Raw genomic sequence first — 21,573 nt, forward strand, 5'->3', positions numbered from 1 at the left:
GAGGCATAAATCGGGATTCCTGGCCATTTTCCTGTATACCGTCGTCTAGACGGAGGATCTGTCGACAGACAGCATCACCTTTCAGAATCTAGGAGATAGATGACATGGTTGCAAACGTGAAAAATCAACATTCAAGAAAATATCAACTATTACAAGAGCTCGTAGCACATCCAGGGTAAGATGAATCAATTTTGGCAAAGGCCAATATTGACAACTTCCTATTACGCCATACATTTGTACAGTATATTACACGTCAACATGATGTGAGAGAGATCTCTGACCGCAGAGCCTTGGAGCATTACCAAAGGGAATTGATCCATGATGAAATAGTACATGTACAAAAGGGGAATTTTGAGACCTCTAAATATGTTTACAAAATGATTTTAGTCGCAGACTAATTTGTAATTTGAAAACTTTAAGGAGGCATAATGCATAATCAGTACACTTCAATGTGCGCTCTCAGAAACCCAACTGGAGACCATACTGTCATCCATGGGCTTTAAGCCTCCGCATGATCTTGCAACCGATTCAAAAAGTTTCTCTATCTCCGGTGCGCACCTTATGAATGATCGATTCCAAAAGTTGTACCTAGGATTCTGCAAAATACACGTATCAATCTACATAAGAAACTTGCAGTCAATTCAGATCACACAAGGCAATATTCTGAAGTGTGGTTCACCTTGATGAGCTCGATGAAAGTAATCAGAAGGCCCCATGGATGTGGTCGATTAACAATTAGGCGTTCCAAAAGCACTCTTGTAATCTGCTCTTGGATAATTTCCTGCCAACGGAAAAAACACAAGTATCAAATACATGCATTTCATGCCCACCGAAATAACTCAATAAACCACTTAATTCTTCATATACTGAAAAGCCTATTTCACATGTCTGGAATCTGGAAAAGAGGTCTTTGAAGTGCTGTTGTCATACATGTTACCAAAGACATTCTCATTAAGCACTCTCCTTGATTATACACACACACACACACACACACACACACAGGGAGTTGTGATAAAACCTAAGCAAGTCCCACAGTCAAATGCATCCCTCGTAAAAAAACAAATTCATCTTCTTTGGCATTGAAGATCTAGAATGGACACTGATTCATATTTAAGTGCCATTTATCAAGTTATCCAGCAAGATTCAGAGTGATTTACAAGTGTATGTGACAGGACAAAATAGAAGGCACATTGACCATCAAACAAAACCATGTTTTACCTGGTTTGATTCAGCAAACAAGTAAAGCAAGACAAAAGAGAAGTAATGTGTATGGTTGTTCGGATAGCGTAGTTGATTGGCAACGGCATTTAGAAAGAGGTATCGGCCTTCAGTGTCTAGGTCCAGTATTAGCGTCTGGTAAATATCTAAAGCAGCATCCACCAAAAATACAGCTAAAGGAACAGTATTTCCCGCCGATTGTCCATGAGGTGTTCTTGCCTGAAGCTGCTGGATGGCCTGTATAATAATTCCAAATTAAAAAAAAAATCATTTAATTGTTTCCTGACCCTTTATTATACCATCCCATCTAACCAAACAATCAAGCACAACTTCTGAATCTAAACAGAACTAAAATGAGAATAAGGGACATCAAGAGGAAAAAAGAAATGCAAGCATTCTTAAGGTATTATATTATTTTCTTAGTATGGTATTGTCCTGTGCATTAGAAAAATTCAAGTATATTTATCTCACGGCAAGAAAAACTAAAATTATCAATCCTCATATAAACATCTAAAGACAAAATACACCATACTATATGCATAGATAGCAGCAGATAGTCTGTGAGACAACAAGAAAATACAAGAAAATGGCCAACAGAACAGAGGATTACCTGCATTCCAGCATAAAGCACAAGGGAGTTGATCAACGGTACATTATAGCGGGTTCCAGCAGACGCAGCTTCACTGGGTATAAGGAGCAATCTCTGCTTCAATTCAGTCAGGAATGAAGAACCCTGTTGCCTCGTCTGCAAAGAACTCCAAATTAAATAGCTGAGAAGATAATACTAGCAAGGGTGACATCAAAACAATATACTGCAGATCAGAATGTGAATACTTAGAATGGTATGTAGTGTAAAGAATAGAACAGAAATGCCTGGTTACAAGTGATTACAGCGAGTGAAAATAGTAATAGATGTAAATGAAGATGCATCAAAGGTGTTATGTAATTCATGAACCAAGACTCAAAGCACAGAAACAAGAGAAATTATAAAATACCTTGAGATACTCATCTACATCAGCTTTCATCTGCTTTGCTTTAAGAGCAGCATCAACCTCAGAGAAAATGCGAGGAGGTTCCATAATTTCCGGTAGCAAATCAATCTGGAAAAAAAATTAAACAAAGAACCAAACCCTCTGGCATCAATTTTCACAACCATTAAACTCAAGATGGGATCTGTTAGATGAGTAATTGATTATTGACAGACTATAATTAATAGACCTTTAAGTTGGGAGTAGATGGATCCGGCAGCCTCATATTGAGAGGGAAAGCACTGAGAATAATATTACGCATTTGTATGCAGCTTGGAGGAATCACATCACAGAAAGTGAAATGGTAATCACAAAGGAACTCTGGGAAATCATGCAGCAGCACCAAAAGCACCCTAAGCGTACCTTTATAAAGCAAGTGAACCTACAAAGAACTAGATCAGACACATCATCTTAAGCTTATAATGAGCTGCAAACAAGTAAATAGAAGTGGCATACTGGCACTGCTAGCTCGGCGTTCCTCAAATATGGCTCCAGGAACTGGAACAAGTCCACCAGCAACCGCTGGACATAAGGCCAGCCCTTCTGCGCGTTTCCTGTGAGCAATCTTGGCATGAAACTCCTATGACTCACTAATGAGAGCCACACATAGCTGCAGAGGCATTTTAATCACATAAGTGATGCACAGAGAGCAGGGGAAAAATAACTTTCTGAAAATAAATTTCCAATTCTGAAATGCTAATGTCCTAGGCATAGCAACTACAAGTAGGATGGTTAAAAAACTAGATCTCTTGCTCATAAGTTTCAAGAATGTTTAGGGTTTAGAATTTCTAATATTGATGGTAGTTAATCCTGCTTATCATCTTGAAGTTACGAGAAATTCAGAAAGCAATTTCTGTGCTTTGTATTTTTAGGTGGTTATCGTCATTCTTGAAAACATTGTTTTACAACTCATGGTTTTGTTAAATGGAATTTTTTCCTAGGGTCAATTTTGAGCTCTATTCGCCCCCTTCATCTTCTTTTTGTTTCTGTTTGGAAGGAGTAGGAAGGGAAGGGATAGTCTTGTAAGATTAAAAATTGGAAGGATCATTGGCCATGGCCAAACACTGATGGTCTAGATGCAAACAAAGAAATTTACTATTCATGGAACAAACCTAAGGTTCAGAAACAGAACAGTTTTGCACAAAAACCTTCCCAGTATGTTGAGGGTGTGACTGAAAGTTCTGAAAGAGGTGACTTGCAAGTTAGCGCAATTTTATCCTAGTATCCTAATTTTAGCCACAGTATCCAATCCATATATTTCTGTTTCAGATAAGCCAGAAACTTGAATATATGTTCAGGATATTAACGCATTGTCGAAGAGCTTATCATTAGCATTTGCTATTAGCTGCACAGTTCATAATACTGACCTGAAACCAGGAACTTTAAGAGGCTGCAGATTATGGAATACACCAGCAAAGGCTGTCAAGATCTGTCGCACATGCAATCAACATCACTGAGCAAACACTTTTTGAACAGACAAAATGATGTCTAAATGAATCCAAATAAGTAATACCTGGAAGTTTACACCATCAATAACAGGCTCTGGGGAAAGGAGGTCTTGAAGCCAGCTTATAAACAATCTGAAATATGGTCTTGCATTAAAAGAATTTTTCCTCTCCTCTGAATCCTTTTGTACGAGTTTCATAGTGACACTCAAAATCTGTTGAAATACCATAAATATCATATAAAACATACAAGGCTAAGAAGAAACAAAGCAACAGTAGTGATTTTTCCCAAAGAGAGAATTCTTATGGTCTATGTGTAACTCAAAAATACAAGCCCCTATGGATAAGATTTACCTTTGACAAAAGAAAAAGTTTACTTGATCCCTGCTCCACCTGACAGAAAGAAATATAAATTGAAAGATGTTACAGCATCATAAACTAAATACAAAATCAAGGGGAAAACTGTGAAAATGCTGTTAATCAGCAGAAAAGTTTACCTTTAGGATTGAAAGGACCAATTTTGCATAAATATCAATAGCAAGGAAGGAGAGACTCTGCACTTGCTGAGGTGATTGCAGTGCACTGGAATTCACCTCAGAGGACAAGCAGTGCGCAACAGAAAGCTCCTGAAATATTTTGTAGAAATTATAAATGAGCATATTCAACATTATTCCTGCAATATAAGTTCAAAGGGAAGAGAGAGTACCGTGAGTACACGGAAAAAGCGATCTGTCATTTCATCCCCCTTCAATAATCCATTTTGATGCAGCTGAAAGATGTAATGGGTAGAAGCTGCATCATTTGCACCAGGAAGTTCACATATCCGGTACCATTCCGCAAAAAGCATGGAAACCTACATTACATAAGAACAATTTAAGCATTTGAAAATATCAGAAAAGTATACGAATTTTCTTATACACCCTCCCCAACTATTAACGTAAACAGAAGATGACAAAACAAGGAAGATAGAAGTCATCAATATGTGAGGAATGGGTTGCATAAGAAAGAGAGAGAGACAAATGTAATCTTTAAATTCCTCTACTCTCAGGAAGATCGCATGGTCCCTTAAAATTTCAATGATCTTCCAAGAACTCCTTAGAGAAGTTTGCAACTTCGATCAATCTCAGAAAACAAGTGGCCTTGCATTGAACTCTATTAGAGACCAACATGTGAAGTTTCTCAGAATTACAGCAAGATAACAAGGCAAACTCTTAAAGTGTTAATAAAAAAAAAACTTGCATATGCCAGTTGGAGAAAAATCTAAGAGTCCACAACTTCTCATAAAACAAATTAAGCTCAGGATACCTGCTCACGAAAACCTTCTGGTTCCACAGATTCGATGTTGCCATAGTCTTCCCTGTTAGCTATCAGCTGACTGATAGGCTGTTTCAACAAAAATATTAAGTTTTAGAATCAGAACAAGCAAACAAGGGAGTGAGTTATAAACCATTGCATCTTCACTGACCTTCTTGTCTCTAGACTGTCTTGCCTTGTCCTCCTTTCCAAGAGTTAAACTAGTTAGAGAAGCCGCATTGGCACCAGGATTCCTGACAATCTCAATCAGCTGTTGTAATGACTCGGCAGATCCAGATTTTGTGGCTAGCTGCAAATCAGAATCAATAAGAAAAGTCAAACAAAACAGTATGTAATGAACTCTAACATAAAGATGTAAAAATATAACCTTGGCCAGTGCATCAACAAGATTGTGGAGTTCAGAGATGACATTGGATTCTTCAACAACCAAAGCTTGGACAAGGGAAATGGCAAAGTCCGTTGCAGCTTCTGTACAATTTATGGAATTAGTAATCAAATCAAGTGCAAGAATGCCTACTCTATACAAGAAGAATTCCTTGGACGTACTATTCCTTCCCCCATCAATAAGTTTTGCCATATGAACATTGTACTCTGCAAGATTGAGCAATTCACTGCTTATCAGGCCAAGAGTAATATCTTTATTGAACTTTCGCTCCTCATCTGAGTAAATCACCTGTAAGAAAAGGTTGAAAACTGATTAAGTAACATGCACAAATGCAAATAGAAGAACAAGTAAACAGTATCAAGACAAGAAAATCTTGATATTATCCGAAATAACCAAGAAAGAATACAGGTTACTGCATCAGGACATTTAACTCATTCTGCTACCCAAGTTCATGACTAACATACAGCAGAGCCAGATAATGTTATGCATAACCTAAAATTATGTAAAAATTCACAAAGGCATACCCAACTAGTGAGTTCTTTAACCACAAGCTTGCACACATCACGAATAGCAGCCAGAATTGCAAGGCAAGCATTAACGTGAAAACTGTTCGATGCATTCTCATATAGACCCTTGAATACCTGTATCATAATTAGAAAAACTCATTTTGTGAAAAACATAGAAAAAACTATGAGCAATTGTTCATTTCAATGGGCATTAAGCAGCAGCCAACTGAAATCAATAGATAACAAGCAACAAAGATGGCCTGACAATAAACCATCACATAACTAGTCATCAAAGCAAGCACACCTTTTGTGCCACAGCCAATGCAGCCTCATCTCGACTGACACATCTGAGTATGATTTCAGGAACCTCTGTAACTACCCCCTGAACACCAAAAGGACAGTTATACATTAGATAACAAAAACTCGAAACAGGAAAATTCACATAAAACAATATCACCACAGTGGAAAAAGATACAAACTTAGGTGAAGCTCAAGGACGAGTAATTTGGTGGCAATACATACCAACAGGAAGGGAAAAAACAGTACCTGGATTTCAGCTTCTCTAGAATCACTAGCCACTAAAGTCTCCAACTGAAACCATTTAAGACGGGATTTCAGCAGAAGTATATAACCACTTTTAATGCAAAAACTAAAAATACAAGAAAAAAAGAGAGAAGAAACATATTTGCAACACTCACATCACCGAGGCTTCTGTTTACAATTACATTCCCTGTCCCTTAACCTAATTGGAAGGATAAAGTATATATATATCCTCCCAAACGCAAGTCCAAAAGAAAGGACAAACACATCTAACATAAAAATGAACATGCATACTATGCATTCAATTATCCCCTTGCTCAGACATAAGAATTAATAGAATGGATGTCGCAAATGAGACACAAGCAAAAGGATTCAAAAAGCAACCTTCTGCGCAATAATCTGGTACTTGTCCAATGCATCCCTAGTGTTCAGGGAAGCATCTGCAACGCTACTCCCAGCACGCTCAGAAGCAGCTAAAGATGGCTCAGAAGAAACTCCCGATTCCTTCAAACAAAAAGAGAGCCACAAATTCAAAAAAAAAAAAAGAATGAACCCAAGCACATAAAAACAGAAGCAGCAGAAATTCTTCCAACCTTTACATCTGAGGATTCCACTGGGTGAAGTTCAGAGGAAGCAGCAGTAGCAGAGAATGAAGCACTGATTGAATTGTTTTCAGAACTTTGTGGGATAACACCATCAGCTGCTGCACTATGAATTGAAGAAGCACTGAAACAGAACATGCAGAAATTCAAAACTTCAGCAATTCAAAATTTTGAAAATCAAAAATATCAAGCACTAATCAATAGCAATAAAGCACCTAAGAAGTGCAGCTGAATTAGATTCAATAGCTTCAGAAGCCACATCTGATGAAACTGAACCATATGCACTAGCAAGACCAGAAGCACCAGAAGAAGCAGAACCCGCAGGAATGACATGTGAGCTATGGCTAGATTGGTTTTGCCATGGAAGACGAACAAAATCCTGAATACAAGAACACAGGGGGGTGTTAAGGAGATAAATAACTTTTTTAAGTGCTTTCTTTCTCAGAACCAAATGTACCACATGGAGAAGATCAACAGGTATATACCTCGTAAACTCGCTGTTGAGAAACAGACAAGTGACCAGGCTTGGGGCGAAGGGCCTCAGGTACAACACCCATAGAACTTTGGGTGTACATGTTTGCGTCAAAAAATGTTTGGCCAACACCATCTCTATGCTTCCTTCTTACTAGTTGTTGAGCTATTTCAGTGTCAATGGTTTGTATGGCCTGCATGAAATACTGTTCCATTAAAAACCAGTGACAAGAGGACAGAATTAATCTACCACATTTCTGATCAAATGGTGGAAGCCATTTAGTAGTGCTATTTTTCATATTATTTCTTAAAAATAAGTCTAATCAAATAATGATTCCTTGCATACCAAGTTTGGTTATTTCTATAAAAAATAAAGTACATTACTAGAATGAAAAGCAACCTTCATGTCAGGGACCAAGAACAGAGAACACTACCCAACAACAAGCAACACCAAAGCAAAACCGTTACAAAATAGAACTTAAATTCTGCAAACTCCTGAAAGCGTTGTTGAAGCAAAGTTCCACATGGAAGCCAAAAAGACTACTGAATACTACAGTTGCCTCCAATGTGACTAATTTTTAAGATTCTGGAATTTCATTCCATCAAGCAAACTGTTTAGTGCTCCTAAGAAATCAAGCAGCTAAACATATCCTACTCTCCTGGAGTAACTTCATATACAGCCATGCTATGTTGCTCGGACTCACCACTTTGTCCAGTAATACCTGTGTCAACACGGCACGAGTGACTTTGGACACTGACAACTCGCTTATCAATTGGCATAGACTCAATAAAACGCTTTAGGCATTGAGCATGAGCGTGAGTAAGGGGGAGGGGCAAGATACTCAATAACAAATAGGGCCAGTGGTAAAGAGTGTAAATAAAATAGCAGCATTTAAACCAACTATTTGGATGACAAAGCCCAGCTGTTTTGTGATTTAAAATGGCCCAGGAATCGAGTTTAGTATCATAAAGAAGGAAGCACGACACTTTTGGACCAACCTAAGTAAAACAGCCCAAGTGTTAGAAAAGCCCAATTCATAACGAGTTTTTTCCCCACAAGTACAAAATCCAATATTTTAAAGATAGATCTATATATGAATACTTATTGTAAACATATTCCCTTACTCAGTGTTTAAATCACCATATCCTAAAATTTAAAATTTGACAGTTCTGACACTTGGATCACAGTCCGACACCAGACACACATACCCAAGTCCACGCAACATAGCCAAGGATACATGTCAGACTGTTCATCAAACACAGAACAAAAGGTGTTACCAAGGAACAACCTAACAAACCCTTGCCTACTCTAAGCTACTTCTGGGATCTGACATGAGCACCGGAAATAGGAGAGAGCCAGAGCAGACATGAGATATAATTTACACACATTGCACATCACTCAAGACTACAAACACCCTCAAAAGAAGGAAGAGGATAGTGCAATAGGTATATATCAAAGCTAAAAATGGAACCTTATCTGTGGCAGCCTGTTCAATCACTGCACACCCAAGATCAAGGTTATCATTGGTAACAAGTTGCACAGCGTGCTCCAGAATTTCACTTGTTAAAGAGAAACTCTGAACTGAATTCCTTAGCTGACTTGATATTGAACTACGTAATGGCTCCTGGCAAACAGACAGAACACCAGTTTACTAAACTGAGAAGAATGAAAAGTTTAGTAAATCAGAAAAATGATTTCAAGTTCCAAACAAATAAAGAAGAGAGAAGCTAAAAAGTTCTGTGACAGAAAAAACCTTGCATGTTACATGAGCTAAGCTTCCAGCCAAACTGGCAACCATTAAGTGTGCTGCATTATATATTCTTGTTTCATCGGATTCCATGGCATAATCCTATAATTGAGTGCAATATGATGGGAAGGTATCAGAAATGTCTGGGAAATAAGACTGGTAAAAGTTTCTATAAGATGTGGAGATATTTGATTTAAACAAACAATACTATGATTAGATACAAAATATGTATGATTTAGCAAGCAAAGACAACAAGGCATTAACTAAAAGAAGAAGTGCCTATAGAACTTGCTGCCAAGGTAGATGCAGCAAGCCCCAATACAAGGGACCAAATGCTTTGTTTATTTCAGCATCCAGACCTTCAGAACAAGCTCTTTTGTTGTCTGTGTTGCAATAGAAACACTTCGTTGAACAATACCAGAAACGATATCTTTGATAGCTCTATCCATTACAGCAGGAACCAGTCTGTCAATTGTTAATGGGATATAGATCATCAGAGAAACACAAACCAATGTAACTACAAGGCATCATGAGAGTAATGTAAAAACAGTTTGAACCTTTGAAAATGCACATGTAAGCCCCAAGAATTTAGTTTCTGATTGATAATAACATGAGTTCCGATGTTGGGTATTGCTGTGGGAAGCTGCCAACAACAGAGAACTTGCAAATTAGAGAACAAAGAAGTCAGTCTATTGTTCAACTATGAGCATGTGATATTAAACCACACCTGACTAGCAGAAAATGTTGACTGGGACGGAGTCGCTTGGAATAGACCTTGAGCAGAAGGGAGCTGATCAGACAAGCCTAATGCAGCTAGTTTGTCATCCTCCATCAATGCATGAACAGGAGAGGTATACTGAAGACACCAAGCAGATTAACTTCAGATATATATATATAAATATATATATATATATATATCAACAACTGCTAGACAAAAAATAGAAAACAAAATGCACACAAACCTGAGATAACAAATGAGCATGACCACCAGAATTAGGTGGGCTTGCAACCTCAAGCGGTAGCTCAACATGATTTAGTGGAGATATAATTCCAGATTTAACTTCAGGAACCAGCTGTGGTTGGGATGCTCCAACATCTTTGTTGGAAAAATCAGGATTCCCTTCAATTTCCCTTTTCCGATCCTTCAGGAGAGAAGTTGGTGCAATGTCCTTCATATCTACGCCAAGATTCTTGAACAAGACCTGGAGTGCCACAAGAAAATTATTGATAATCAACCAAATATAGCCTATGTTAGTAAGGCTTTCATAGCAGAAAAAAGTCCGCACACTTGCGCAAGTCAGTGCTCATGGTATCCCTTTACCTCTATGTCAAATTTGAGGTTCATTTTCAAGTTTGGCATTGAGTAGATCTCAGCCAGCAATCCAAGAATGCCCATAGTCCAAGGATTAGGAGGTTGGTATGCTAGACTGCTTTGACATGGCTCCAGAACCTACAGCAAGTAAAAGAAAATATAAGAATTACATGACAATTAACTTCAGAGACATCTAATTGTCAACATGTGTACCTTGGATGTAAATGGTATAACTGCAATCATCAATCCCTTCTCATATGCCTGCCCAATTACAAGATTAACTCAAGTGAACTTATGATTCTCAAATGACAAAAAACAATGATGAAAAAGAAAGATCTAATCAGACTTGTTAACATTGAAGCACACATTGTCTCCATGTATAAGAATCACCTCTATGATCAAAGATTTAGGATCTATTTCACGTGCCCTCAGAACTTGGTTCCTTCCAATAGTTAATTTTCCAAGCCAGCTTCCCAAATTTTTTAGCAATGAACGTTCTTCGGAACTAGATTTTATGAGCTCTGATCCCAAAAGAACCTGAAACAGAACAAAAAGTAATGCTGATCTATTCTACTTTTAAACTGAAAAAGACTTGTCCATGCCACTTGATTTTCTGAAAAGGATGTTGCTCAACAATGTCCAATGCACAAAGATACATGTGATGACACAAACCTTGCAGTTCTCATATGAGTTTTGGACAATCTCCTTACTTAAAGCTTTTGAATAAACTTTATCAAGGAACTTCAAGTACAAATCGTGAAAATTGGGCTCAATGCTTGCTCTGCACAAAGACATTAACAAAGACCAACAAGGAAGGGCAACAGCACAAAGAATTAATATATTACATAGACACGAACACAAATATGCTTAGAAACATTTACACACACTAAAGAATCGGGAAAGGTAATTTAAAAAGACTTCTCACCTTTTCATGACCATGTACTGAGCAAACCAGGGATAGTGCTGCTCCTTCAGTATTTCAGTGAATTCTTTTGCTTTAGCTTCAACATTTGCAACTGAAATATTATTAATTATGAACGATATTTTGTCCTGAATCTCTGATCCTGGAGCCTGGAAACAAAAAGTGAAACCAGATAACTACAGCACACAAGAAAAATGAATCCATCCAACGAGCCTCACTACTTTTTATCTTTGAATAATAAATTATTAGAAAGAGAAGTTACAAATTAAAGGCTACGCAATCCTTCATATCAGGAACAAATAAGAAAACAGAACAATATCAGTAGAAAATAATAAGAAAAAGAACTTTGCAATGTTAAAGGCTATCACTGGAAAAGTTCCAGGAAGCAGAACCCCGTTAGAAGGCTGAACTTAGAAAATATCCCATAACAGCTTCTTTAAGAGCAATTCATTGAAAAGTCTCTATTTTCACCTGTAGAAATATCCCAGATTTAAGAAGTATTTTCTTTCTTATGGCCCACTAATGCACGGGATAAAAAATCCTATACCCGCTAGAGAACACCCACCTATTTATCCGAGGTAAAGAGCTACCTATGCAATAACCTTATAATCCAACCATACAGGAAGGCCACCCAAACAATACATAAAGATGACATTTATCATTACACAACATGCAGTGCACCTCATATTTCACAATTGCTAGACCACCAATAACCATGGCCCGTTGAAACATAAGATTTCAGGGGGACTCACCTGCTAACAATTAAATAGATTGGTCAAAGCACGACCCTTGTAGACTTTGAAGACTTCAAATAACCACAACTTTTGAATAACAAATAGCTCCATTCAAAGTTTGATGCTTAAATGGCCAAGAAATTTTTTCTTTCCCAGATAAGTTATCAGCAAAAATAAGGTACGAGGATAGTAGTTGCTTGTAAAATAACATCTCTTGATAGCTAAAATTAATAAGGATAAACCAGGCAGTAGCTGATGAGTCGAGTTTTATACTCATAGAGGCTTCTATACATCTCTATAGAAACAAATGAAAGCTACCATAGACCCCACGCATCTATGTAAAAAATGCTACCACTTACATGATTTTAAAATAAAACATTGTACCTCTATTTGTGTTTCTCTTCTCTCAGCAGCAGCTACAAGTGTTTCGATGTTCAATGCAGAGCCAAACCCTGTATTAAATAACGATTCGTATGTAATGCTGATAAAGGCATTTTTAAAACAATTCAAGGCATGGCAGCTTAAAGTAAACAAGAAAATATTAGGATCATTAATGAGCTTACTGGTAGAGGTAACTGCACGGGAAGGACGGACAAAACCAGGTGAAGAAGACAACAAAGATGAAGAAGTAACTGTATTCTGCAATCACAACTTACCAAAAGTGAAGAACTACGGGAATGAAATTCAAATATTGACACCAAACGAATCAGTTGTGAAAGCTACCTTCTGAATGCTAGAAGCATCACTTGAAGCAGCTGAAGATTGCCCACCGGAAGATAGAAATGGTTTAGTGTCATTAAATGGAGCTGCAGATGCCTTCAGGCGGTCATCAAGAGAACTTTCATGTCTCTGTTGACTGTGGAGTGTAGATGAAAGTTGCTGCCCAAGCTGTGGAATGTTAATGCTATTTGACTGCAATAATGGCACAAGGTTAGAAAAACAAAGGCTGTTGAGACTACTGCTTAGTTTAACCAACTAGTTTGGCCCCTAATCAAAGTTACAATGTCATAGGACCAAACTATGATATAACAATGTCAAATAGCTCCCAGTCCACATATATTTGCAATAAAAGCAGTGATGTGTCGAAAGATCAGTGCAGTAGTGTTAGAGAGCTGGAGGTGCGATGGTCCCAGTGAGAAGCAGATGCAGAGATGATGATGCCAAGTGTGTCCGTAACATGCAAATTAGAAGTTTTTTTCCTGATCATCGCAAACCAGCTCAAGATGTCCTCAATCACCTTAATTTTATTTCTTTAAGAGGATAGTTGAAATACAGGATATTAGTTGGAGCACTAAACATCCTGGACGAATGTTATGAAAGATCTGGTGCAACTAGTACATTCACATTAGACAATAGAAAATGCAGGGATTGATCATGGCTGCAATCAATGGTTGAAAATAAAATGGAAAGGAGAATCAGATGTGCAATGATTTATATATTTCACATAAAGCAATGAGCATGTGTTTGTGCCCAAACTCTAGCTCCCTGACACTATTGCACTGACTTACCATCAAATTGCTGCTTCTATTGCAAATATGTTTGTGTATTGAAAATAAAAGGTTTATGCTTTAATAGACTCCAACACATTCAACAAACTAAGTTTGATGTGAATTTTTTTTCTGAATATCTCATATTGAACCCTTGCCAAACATTCATCATTAATGTATCTGGTTTCCATCACTTTCAACAAAGTTCGATGTCAATATCTTCTGCACATCTCAGATGGTAGCCTTGTCAAACATTCATGGATCTAGTTAAAAATATGGATGCACAAGACAGGAGGAGAGGGCACAAAAAGTACCATAAACAAAAAACAATTTCTAACCTCTCCATTTACTGAGGCAGCCTGTAACAAACCATGGTGATGAGCAGCAGAAGCATTGTTAGTTCCATCTGATTCCAAATGCCCTGATGAAATCCTGGCAAGTGCTCGTTCAATGAAAGCAACAAGCTCATTATGAGTACCACGCAGATGAGATATTTGTAAGATATGATTGCAATACTGTGGCCATTCAATCAAACGATCCACAAACTGCTCCAAAGACTTGGTACCAAACACAAACATCTGCAAAGAGCAGTCATTGGAAACATTATATACACAAATTTATACATATACAGTTTGAAGGTTGCTTAGGGATGGTACAAACTTTGGAATCTGGAGGTTTGCGAAGTGCATCTAAAACACCACGCAAAGCAATCCCAAGAGTGAGATGAGTAACAAGCTGGTGCTTGATAACAGAACCTGAAATACAATTCACAAACATGACCACATAAATCTGCTGAAGACATTCCAAATTACACTTGTTCGAATAATCACATAAATCTCAAGATTACTTGACAAGTTAATCATGCAGATTTTCACAGCTTTATGCCTCATGCTACAAAATGCAAATACAAGTAGCAATCACAGGCAAGCAGATCAAATTCTTTCAATCAAGTCGTAAGCTAACAAATAACAAACAATGTCCTAGCATTAATGCTGCAATTCAAATTTATATCAGTTTAAACTATGTAGGACCCATCACAATAATTTTAAAAAAAATGATTGACAGAAAAATAATAAAATCAGCATTGCAGTTTTGAATTACCTATATCAGAAACCAAATACCATAACATTTTTCTACATAGGGACCCTACTCTGAACAAGGGAATACATGCAAAAAATCAAAGCTCATGAAAGGACAAAAGGAGTAGGTTTGATATTATAGCAAACAATGATGTAAATGATAGCACAGTTAAAATTGTACAGGCAGCATGCACACTCAAGCTCTAAAGCATAATTGTTAAGACCAGAGCCAATCGAGGTAACTTGATATCAAGCATTGGACTAGAAGGCTAGAAAAATAAGCCATGCTATTAACTTTAATCTCTGTAATAAATCTCACCAAAAAGAAGAGCAGCAATTTTTAGTTGCCTTTCTGGATACTTAGGGAAGAATCTATATTCTTCAAATAGATTGCCAATCATGCACTCGAAAATCAATTGTTCCCTGTCAGTGATTTCAACAAGAGATTAGTCTTACCACTGAAATCCAAACTCTCTGATGGGTCCACCAACAAAGTAAAATATTAAACACCCAAACTCTCAAATGAATATCACATAAAATCATCTAAAACTAAGATGGTACTGGTCTGAAAAGTATCATTGGCTTTCACATCCACGCAAGGTCGAGACTATTGCCCATACTTGTCAGTCAAAAAACACTAATAAAATAACTACAATCATTCCAATTGCTTGGAGGAGATACAGACAACGTAAAATATTCGATTTAGGATATACGAATAAAATCCCCGAAAATTATTCCAGGTAGAATAATTCAAAGCTAACTTCCAACACTATAAAGGCTATGTTATTATAATTATCATCAGAGAAAGACTAGGACGTAGTTCAGTGATTTAGACTCCTAATGAACAAGGCATAGTAAGATACCAAAAAAAGTAAGCACTTCTAAAGATTAACATTATACCTTTTCACTGAAGATTCCTTGAATCTAGCAAGCATTTGAACCATTGCATCAATTGTCAGCTGACCAGAAAACATTTGATGGAAATAAGAGTTTGCCTCTGCCTCAACATCATCTGAAAACCCATCAGGGGTAGATGAATCTGCTGAGCTACCATTTTGCAGCCTTGGATTAGAGTCCATTGCTGTCACATGCAACCTTTCCATTTCCTCAGACAGTTCGGTAGAGATAATTAAGCTGGTGTGAGCTTGAAGGACCTGCAAAATATGCAGAGAATTAGAAAATCACTATGCAATTGTATGGAGAAGACCAGAATAAATGAATTGTAGAAGTTGGAACCTTCAGGAAGGATGAACTAGTTTCTGAATAATGGTTCACAATATTGCTTTGATGATGAAAAGGTTTCGCAGAAAAATCCTGTGATCCACCGAGCTGAATCTCCTTCAGAAACCTGAGACATTCCTGCAGATTTGAAAATACACACCAACATGTCATGTATCACCATGTCCATAACTCAACTGTAATTTTACTATGTCATAGTAACAAAAATCCCAAGATATGATTTGACACGGCCACTGAGTATTGGCACCTTAATGAAGAGTTTGGAAGGGCAGCTGAACATTACCTCGAAGAATGAATCCTTGTATGTAATTAAATTATTACTCAGCCACTTTTCAAGGTCTATAAGCTCTTTTCTTGAAGCAAGGGCTGCCAATCGGATACCAGAAGGAAAGGGAATCATGTCTAATACTGATGAAAAAATCTGCATTAAGGAACCAGAAAATTGAGCTCAAAATGAAATACACCAAAACAAGCAACAAACAAACATAACTAAAAGATGAATCCAAGGATGATCAGATCAGTACGAACACCGCAAGGTTATGGTAAAAGTTCCAACAAAATGGCAGCTTTAAAATTTTGGAGGAGATGATGGAACATATGCATTATTATTAAAGCAAAACACTGCAAAAGGGATGATTAGAACAAAAATCAAGTCACAAATTCTCTCCGTTTACCTTTAGCTCTTGACATACATCCAATATCTTGGTCATGATGTTTGATTCAACATTGCCAGCCTCTACAAATCCCCGCAACACAAGATTAGGGTTCAGATGCCAAAGGTAAAGCATCATACCACCACAAGCAGGGCTTTTGAGTATAAGGGGGAAAACCCTAAAAGACACTTCGTATTGGAGGAGGCTGTAGGCAGTCTGCAAGAAGAGAGGTAAAATTGATCAGCCAAATAAACATGTAGGGTATAATTCCACAAATCATGAATGAAGTATGAGAAGTACATTGATATTGAACATCCCAAAAAGCAACAATTCCGGACAGTGTTTAAGAGGATACTCGAGAATTGATCGAACAGAACTAGCATGACCTGTCTCAGCAAGTTGACAAAGCACATCCAAAAGGTCAAGACACAGCCATGCATGATTAGCATGCCCAACTTGGAATTTATGGCCATGCACAGCATCCATATAGTTCTGCAACAATAGCAGATAACTAGTCATAATCAGAACAGGGGGTTGCCTCAGAATGGAAGTGAAAAACTGATAGAAAAGCACCATACCAGCTGCCTTCCAGAATGAGCAAAGGTGAACACTTCTGGTGGTGCAAGTACTGCATGTTTCAGAAAAGATAGTTGACCTTCAGTATTCTTCCAAAGAGACCCACAGATTGCATGGAGAGGGAAAGGATTCTGCAAAGATCAAAGATAAAAATTCGGAAAAAGCAAACAAAGATATTGAAACTTATCTAACAGTGCATGTATTTCACATATTATGAAGATATACCTGGCATGCCTGTCTATATGCAGACATCAGAAAGGAGAATGCCTCCTCATTAGGTATGTAAAATCCTTCATGATCCAGATTTTCAATAACTTGAATCCAGTTAGTACCAGGAGCCTGTAAAAAACATCCGTATGCAATAAATCAAGGAATTTTTTATTTTAAATACTAGCAATTTTCACATTTAAAAAAAAACTAGGATAATAAGAACAGAACTGGACTCACAAGTTGCTTGATTGTTTTTACAAGGATGTCAACGTCCCAGGAGCTTAACTGTTGAAGATCAGTTGTAATGTCACAACCAAGAGCCAAGCCAAACGTTGAAAATGTGCTCTGGTTGTCCTCAAGCCCGGTAAGGTTGCGGGCAATTGTTCCAAGTATCTTAGAGATTGTAACTTCTGACAGTGGCAGAAAAGGAGATAATATTTCTTTGCAGTGCAATGCATCAAATGTGCATCCATAGCCTAACTCTTTCACAATATCTCCCAAGCTCATCTCCTTTTCCATTTCAGCTAAAATAGCATCAAATTCACTCTCTGTACTTCCATGGAAGAGATCCATATTCCTGCAATACAAAAAAAAAGTGAGCACGTTGCATGTGTTACAGACCACAGAGCTTTACCCTCATTCAATTACAAAGCCAGGAAAGAGAGGAGATCACCTCCAAAAATTGGCCTCGCGCAGTTCATCAGAAATCAGTGGAGTTAAAACAAATGGGGTAACATCTTTTGACTGCATTAACGACAACATCTGCATAAAGCTATCAACATGCTTGGATAGCCCCTCCGACCGCTGTAGGAACATAACAATATTCTGAACTTGATCAACTGAACTTATCAGAACAGGATTCGCACACAATTCCTCAATTTGAGCCATACAAAACTTCTTTGCTGGAAAAACAACAAACCCATCAACAAATGCAGTCCAGGCTTCCAAGCCATTAAAGGGGCAAAAAAGGAGGAATAAACAAACAACTCACCAAACATCCTGGTATCAGCGTTCTCCGCATCGGTGAGCGCGAGACCAATGCCAATTTTCTCAGCCACAGATAGCTTCAGCGAATTAGACAACTTCTCTAAGAAATTTTCAGTGATCTCCAAACTTCTTAAAGACTGACAAAACACAGTAGTGGAATTCGGTTTGTCCAAAACAAACTTGAAAACCGAAACCAGTACGGGTTCCAACTGCATGTTTTTCAAGTCAGTCTTCAAATATTCCAAACATGTTTGGAGCGTCAGAACACTTCCTTCAAATCCATACTCCATGAACTGCAATACATCAACAACACCCAAACAACGCGTCGACCTTTGAGTCACCAACAAACAATAAAATTTAAAAAAAAAAAACCTCAATTTTAACCCAGTAATAACGAAATTAAAATTGCAAAACCTAAAATTTTTTTTTATTTTAATCCAAATATAATCCGGTCAAGCAAAGAGTGGAATGTTAAGGTTTTTTTGAAAAAATAAAAGATGATAGAGATAGATAATAAACGATCGATTGCAGAATTAGGGGAAATGAAGTAATGTAAAGAGAGTACCTGACAGAGGTCGCGAAACACGGAGTCGACGTTGGCTTCGTTCAAGGTGTGAAGAAGGAACCGAATCTGACTCGGTATTGTTGAAGATAGCTCGATCATGGCGAGTGACTCGGTGAGTGATAGATAAATTAGGGTTTTATTTAGTTTTTTTGGTTTTGCAGTAAGAGAGAAAGCAAGATGTCGGTGATTTTGAAGATTTACACTGAGAATTGATGAGGGAAAGTGGATTTTTTTTCGTGTCGAGCGGAATATTTTAGAGTAAGAGACAAGTGTGGTGTTTGTCTGGGTTACGCGCTGGTCACCGTTAGGTGTAGGTAGGGATGAATATGTCGAGTTGTTTACATGCCACGTCGCAAGTGAATATGATTAGGGTTTTGCTCTTTTTTTTAATTATTATTAATATGGATGTGCAGACCAGCTTACACATACCTCGACTAATCTCACGGGCCTTGAAGTTAATGATCATATAAATCTTCAATGATCATCATATTAGTAACCACAAGGTTCAAATCTAAAATTAAAGATCTTTTTCTTTTATAAAAGGGCTACGTTGATATAATTTTTATTTTATAAAATATAAAAAATTGAATTGGTGAGATTTTCAAAACTTTAAAAAATGGGTTTAAAAATTGTATGACCAATGGTTGGTGTTTACTTTTAATGTTAAGAAAATTTAAAAGCAGTATTTTTTTGTTCGAGGATTAAAATTAATAGAAAATATATATAGGGTATGAGTTTTTTTTATTATAGTACTATAAATTATTTATTGTGAATTGTTATAATGAAATTATTATTTTTTTATGAAAAAATGGGTGTTTTTATGGGGAGAGTATTTTGATTTTTTTCAATAACTCATGTGACCAAACATTCTCTTTCACCATGTTTTTAAAGCCGTCATTGTGCTCTTTTATTTATGGTGTGGTGTGTTATGGTGAATAATGGATAGTTTGGCGCTAGCGATTATTATTTTTTTCTTTTTTTAACTTTTTCTAAGGAAATTACACGTCTCTCCTCTTTTTTTTTAGCTTTTCAATTTCAGTTCTTGTGTTTTTTATTGTTTGTTTTAATCTTCGGTTCTTTTATAAAAGTTTTTTATATTTTCAATTTAGTTTTTAAATCACAATTTTTCATACATTATTTTTTTCAATTTTCTCACTATTCTTTTGATTTGTGTTTTTTTTCTTGGCTCTTTTGTTAAAGTTTTATTAGTTTTCAATTTCATCATTCAATTAAAGTTTGTGTTGTTTTTTTTTTCAATTGAACCCTTCAATTTAAATATTTTTTATGTTCTATAATCTATTTTTTATTTTGATTTTTACCCTTGTTCTTTTAATTATAATTTTTTGTGTTGTTGGTTTTTTTTCCGATTTCATCATTCGATGTTTGATCTGATAAGGATTGACTTCACAGTTTATCCACTTATGGTGCTTTCGATCTAATAACACAGGTTATAAGTTTGAAAATTTAATGTTGCTCAAAATCTTTTTTTATTGTTTTATTTTATGATTTTATCATTCTACGTTATTTATAAAAAAAAATTGTTTCGTGGTTATTTTTGATTTCTTTATTGTCAGTTTATCCTGATCTCATCATCAATACTATAAATTTTATATGCTATTTTTTAATATAGGTTTTTCTACAAAAATTCTTTTGTTTGTATTTAATTTTTTAACTTTTTTATTTTATATAGATGAGATTAATTTTATTTAAAAAATATTTATAATATGTTTGGCATTGCATTATAATTTTTTCCTTTTATTTTATCCAGTCAATTCCATATGTGTTTTAATTTTTATTAATTTTTATTGATTTTAATAAACAAATTTAGTAGTCACAAACAGATAAAATATATAATTTTATAGAATCAAATATTTTGATCTACATTTATCTTTCAATTTTTCAGTTTATCTTATAGTTATTGTTAATTTTTTTTTGTTTATCTGCATTAATAATTATCAATTTATTTGATTATATGTTTGCATAAACGTTTTGATTTACACTTTGAATTTTTTATGTTTAAAAAATATTAAAATAGCATGCATATCTAGTTTTTTTAAAGGAAAAATTTATGATCCATGATAAAGCACAGGTTAAGTACCTAATATAAATTATATCGGACAACTTCAATCATTTTCTTTTGTCACTTCTCAAATTATGGATGATAATGAATTTGTAACAAAGTTTATATACAATTGTTTTTTAGTGAAATACCTAACATTTTTATTAACAATGTTCTTGAGTAAATTAAATTCAATTGAAAATAATTTGTTTTTATTTATTAGATAATCACTAATACTTGGGTTAATTTTTTTGTGTAAAGCATTGTTTAAAACTACACAAAATAAATGCATTTAGGTTCATAAATCACAACAACCAGGAATAAATAAAACTTGTGTGTATGAAACAAAGAGATACATGAAATAAACCCCAAAAAAGTTTACCCTTTTATGATCCGATCATTTTTTTAGTACACCTTTATTTTTATTTTTTGAAAAAAATTTACAATTTACATAACACTCTACATCTACATCTTTTTTGATGCATGATATAAA

At 36.1% G+C, this 21,573-nt stretch overlaps 1 protein-coding gene across 1 annotated transcript; it reads right to left on the reverse strand.

Annotated features, from left to right (window-relative positions):
• Positions 1-105: 105 nt before the first annotated feature.
• Positions 106-19,273, reverse strand: LOC133682471 (uncharacterized). Its single transcript, XM_062105814.1, has 51 exons — positions 19,022-19,273; positions 18,461-18,749; positions 18,143-18,371; positions 17,707-18,046; positions 17,485-17,598; positions 17,262-17,390; positions 16,984-17,175; positions 16,705-16,899; positions 16,314-16,451; positions 16,028-16,150; positions 15,692-15,945; positions 15,111-15,214; positions 14,373-14,467; positions 14,051-14,290; positions 12,949-13,137; positions 12,789-12,864; positions 12,610-12,677; positions 11,495-11,640; positions 11,242-11,350; positions 10,960-11,106; positions 10,783-10,830; positions 10,579-10,707; positions 10,220-10,459; positions 9,985-10,113; positions 9,815-9,900; positions 9,617-9,722; positions 9,264-9,359; positions 8,982-9,134; positions 7,524-7,703; positions 7,254-7,417; positions 7,030-7,162; positions 6,821-6,940; positions 6,443-6,487; positions 6,201-6,278; positions 5,915-6,031; positions 5,552-5,678; positions 5,373-5,473; positions 5,157-5,294; positions 4,997-5,074; positions 4,398-4,544; positions 4,189-4,317; positions 4,046-4,084; positions 3,760-3,906; positions 3,614-3,675; positions 2,703-2,856; positions 2,437-2,628; positions 2,214-2,318; positions 1,829-1,963; positions 1,219-1,455; positions 680-781; positions 106-596 (listed from the first exon to the last, which is right to left on the reverse strand). Exons 1-51 carry the CDS (start codon positions 19,118-19,120, stop codon positions 447-449), a joined length of 7,143 nt encoding a protein of 2,380 aa, XP_061961798.1. The 5' UTR covers positions 19,121-19,273; the 3' UTR covers positions 106-446.
• Between the last annotated feature and the right edge of the window lie 2,300 nt (positions 19,274-21,573).

Source organism: Populus nigra, chromosome 2, assembly GCF_951802175.1.
Source record: "Populus nigra chromosome 2, ddPopNigr1.1, whole genome shotgun sequence".
Classification (NCBI taxonomy): Eukaryota; Viridiplantae; Streptophyta; class Magnoliopsida; order Malpighiales; family Salicaceae; genus Populus; species Populus nigra.

Bases quoted from the DNA above. Each gene is read 5' to 3' on its own strand.
- LOC133682471 (XM_062105814.1), bottom strand. From the start codon at position 19,120: ATGATCGAGCTATCTTCAACAATACCGAGTCAGATTCGGTTCCTTCTT. The intron at 17,176-17,261 runs GTATGGTGCTTT...CTATTGTTGCAG, and splicing joins CTCATTCTGGAAGGCAGCTG to AACTATATGGATGCTGTGCA. The intron at 597-679 runs GTGAACCACACT...TGTATTTTGCAG, and splicing joins CTTTCATCGAGCTCATCAAG to AATCCTAGGTACAACTTTTG.